The sequence below is a fragment of the Lottia gigantea genome (genome assembly GCF_000327385.1).
Source record: "Lottia gigantea unplaced genomic scaffold LOTGIsca_48, whole genome shotgun sequence".
NCBI classification, from domain to species: domain Eukaryota; kingdom Metazoa; phylum Mollusca; class Gastropoda; family Lottiidae; genus Lottia; species Lottia gigantea.
The window spans coordinates 754,035-757,166 of NW_008709663.1; the positions used below are offsets into that span (position 1 = coordinate 754,035).

General features: G+C 37.0%; 1 protein-coding gene across 1 annotated transcript in view; it reads left to right on the forward strand.

Annotated features, from left to right (window-relative positions):
- Positions 1-1,982: 1,982 nt before the first annotated feature.
- The window catches only part of LOTGIDRAFT_234225 (hypothetical protein), a gene marked incomplete at its 3' end in the record, with an annotated part of 4,357 nt that continues 3,207 nt past the window's right edge, over positions 1,983-3,132 (forward strand). The window contains exons 1-4 of the mRNA XM_009061419.1: positions 1,983-2,047; positions 2,273-2,329; positions 2,504-2,664; positions 2,850-3,089. Coding sequence (XP_009059667.1) covers positions 1,996-2,047; positions 2,273-2,329; positions 2,504-2,664; positions 2,850-3,089 — 510 coding nt within the window. The 5' untranslated portion in view covers positions 1,983-1,995. The remainder of the gene's footprint in view (positions 2,048-2,272; positions 2,330-2,503; positions 2,665-2,849; positions 3,090-3,132) is intronic.

Here is a 3,132-nt window from a genome sequence, read left to right on the forward strand (position 1 = left end):
CGGACCGACGGACAGGGGCGACGGCAATATACGTCCACATTTCCATGTGGCCACGGTCCCCCCTCGGGCCTGTTAAAGGTCTTATTTGAAGTGACAATTAAACCCTCTAAAACCTCAAAATTCAACTATCGACACCTACGCAGCACCTTATACAAGACAATATAGGAAACTCATACCTGAAATATTGAAGATGCGTTAAACATAAAATATGCCAATTACAAAAACACTTTCAACTAACAGGATTAAAATACAGAAGTTCCAAAGATCAAAGATCAAAGATCAAATACAGATCCAAAACTGACAGACAGTGGCGACAAGACCAAGTTTAGTTGTGGTTAAGAAGAGCAGAAAAGTGCTCACCTTAAGAGATAAACTATAAGAAAGCTGCGATTAGATTTGAGCTGTGTTTATTAGTAATTACAATAGTAATAAGTGTTTTAATCAGGTATACATTCTATACAATCTGGACTTTCAGTTTGAAACCTGTAATCTAAAATCAACTCCGCTACACACTTTGTTGTTTCAATTCAACCTCCCATTCAGCAAGTCTACAAAGCTTATAGTGCTATTTGTTGTGTCCAATCGGCCTCCCTTTCAGCAAGTCCACAAAGCTTTTGGTGCTATTTGTTGTGTCCAATCGGCCTCCCTTTCAGCAAGTCAACAAAGCTTATAGTGTTATTTGTTGTGTCATATCGGCCTCCCTTTCATCAAGTCTACAAAGCTAATAGTGCTATTTGTTGTGTCATATCGGCCTCCCTTTCAGCAAGTCTACAAAGCTTATAGTGTTATTTGTTGTGTCATATCGGCCTCCCTTTCATCAAGTCTACAAAGCTAATAGTGCTATTTGTTGTGTCATATCGGCTTCCCTTTCAGCAAGTCTACAAAGCTTATAGTGTTATTTGTTGTGTCATATCGGCCTCCCTTTCAGCAAGTCTACAAAGCTTATAGTGTTATTTGTTGTGTCCAATCGGCCTCCCTTTCAGCAAGTCAACAAAGCTTATAGTGTTATTTGTTGTGTCATATCGGCCTCCCTTTCATCAAGTCTACAAAGCTAATAGTGCTATTTGTTGTGTCATATCGGCCTCCCTTTCAGCAAGTCAACAAAGCTTATAGTGTTATTTGTTGTGTCATATCGGCTTCCCTTTCAGCAAGTCTACAAAGCTAATAGTGTTATTTGTGTAATATCGGCTTCCTTTTCAGCAAGTCTACAAAACTAATAGTGTTATTTGTGTAATATCGGCCTCCCTTTCAGCAAGTCTACAAAACTAATAGTGTTATTTGTGTAATATCGGCTTCCTTTTCAGCAAGTCTACAAAACTAATAGTGTTATTTGTGTAATATCGGCTTCCTTTTCAGCAAGTCTACAAAGCTAATAGTGTTATTTGTGTAATATTGGCCTCCCTTTCAGCAAGTCTACAAAACTAATAGTGTTATTTGTGTAATATCGGCTTCCTTTTCAGCAAGTCTACAAAACTAATAGTGTTATTTGTGTAATATCGGCTTCCTTTTCAGCAAGTCTACAAAGCTAATAGTGTTATTTGTGTAATATTGGCCTCCCTTTCAGCAAGTCTACAAAACTAATAGTTATTTGTGTAATATCGGCCTCCCTTTCAGCAAGTCTACAAAGCTTTTAATGCTATTTACAGATCTAGTGTTATTTGTTGTGTCAATCCAGCCATCCTTTCAGAAAGTCTCCATGTCTCTGGTGTATCAATCCAGTCTCCAGATTTCAATCAATCTATTATAAATGTATCCCTTTAATGTGGAAAAGATCTAAATATAGCCCTGATATTTTCTATCTTCACTGATATCAACCTTTCCTCGATACAATGATTACCTTGCATCTGACACAGTTACAGAGTTCGCTGTTAAGTTTTGGACTTTGAAATGTTGTTGAAGATTAGAGAGAGTATAAATATACCAGTTCGATCATCTCTGGTTAATTCAGAATAATAGAAGAACATTAGTGTACAAGCGGTGGTCTCACGCTGTAAAATGGAGACTAAAATACTGCTACTCGCAGTCCTTGTGGCTGGAGCGCTGGCAGGTAGGAATCTTTCATATTTACCTTTACATTTTTCATATTTTAACTAAATGTCCGGTTGTTCCTGGTTCCATTATTTGAATTCGAATGTTTGAATATGGAAATATTTTCCATTTTGAGTGGCTTCTCCCCTTTTTAACTCTGTCGTTTGGTTTTTCAACTGACCACCCGCTCCGGAATATATTGATAGCTTATAATGTTTATATATGATAATTTTTCACTTTTCAGGACCAATTAATGTTCGATATGGAAACGATAACACAATGTGTGCACAGAAATGCACAGGTAAATTAAAACTTTGTCTTATATACAAATGTTAAAAGTATTTTTATAATCGGTAATGTACAAGTATCTCAAATTGTACAAAAAGATTTTTATTTACATTTTATTAGAGTACCAGAATCAGAATGAAAACATAACCGCAACTTTCGTTAACACATACACCTTTGGCGATTCTGGAATCCTCTAAATTTAGATATCGACCCGGAATGACCTATGAATTTGATTATAATGTACAAACTCTGACTACAATGGAAGGTGCTGCAGAAGAAAAGGCAACCCTGGGACTCAAAGCAACAGCTCATGTTGAGATCCTCTCTAAATGTGAACTTGCTCTTCAGGTGAGTAAAACAGTACAATGGTCACGGATGGGTTGATGTACCAATACAAGATGCCTTCTATTGCAGTATTTCTTAATCGTATATTACGTATTGTTACAAGTTCGTGTGTCAATCCAGTTGAAGTGATAAATTAAGTACCATGTTTCAAATATGGCATCATTCAACCAATTTGATTTATTTTCCAGTTAAGAGATGTAAGAGTTTACCAATCGGATCCAACCACAGCCATGAAACCAGTTGACAGCTCAGAATTCAGATCCGCTCTCGAATCACATCCTCTTAGATTTGCTTTCCAAGATGGTGTCGTGGAGGAACTGTGTCCTGAATCTGGTGAAACTTCCTGGGCTTTGAACATCANACGTGGTGTCCTTTCAACATTCCAGAATGCTATGGACTCTTTTGAAAGCGAACAGTCAGTGCATGAGGTAATTTCTTTAAGTTTTTTGAATTTTTTTTTTTAGATCATTG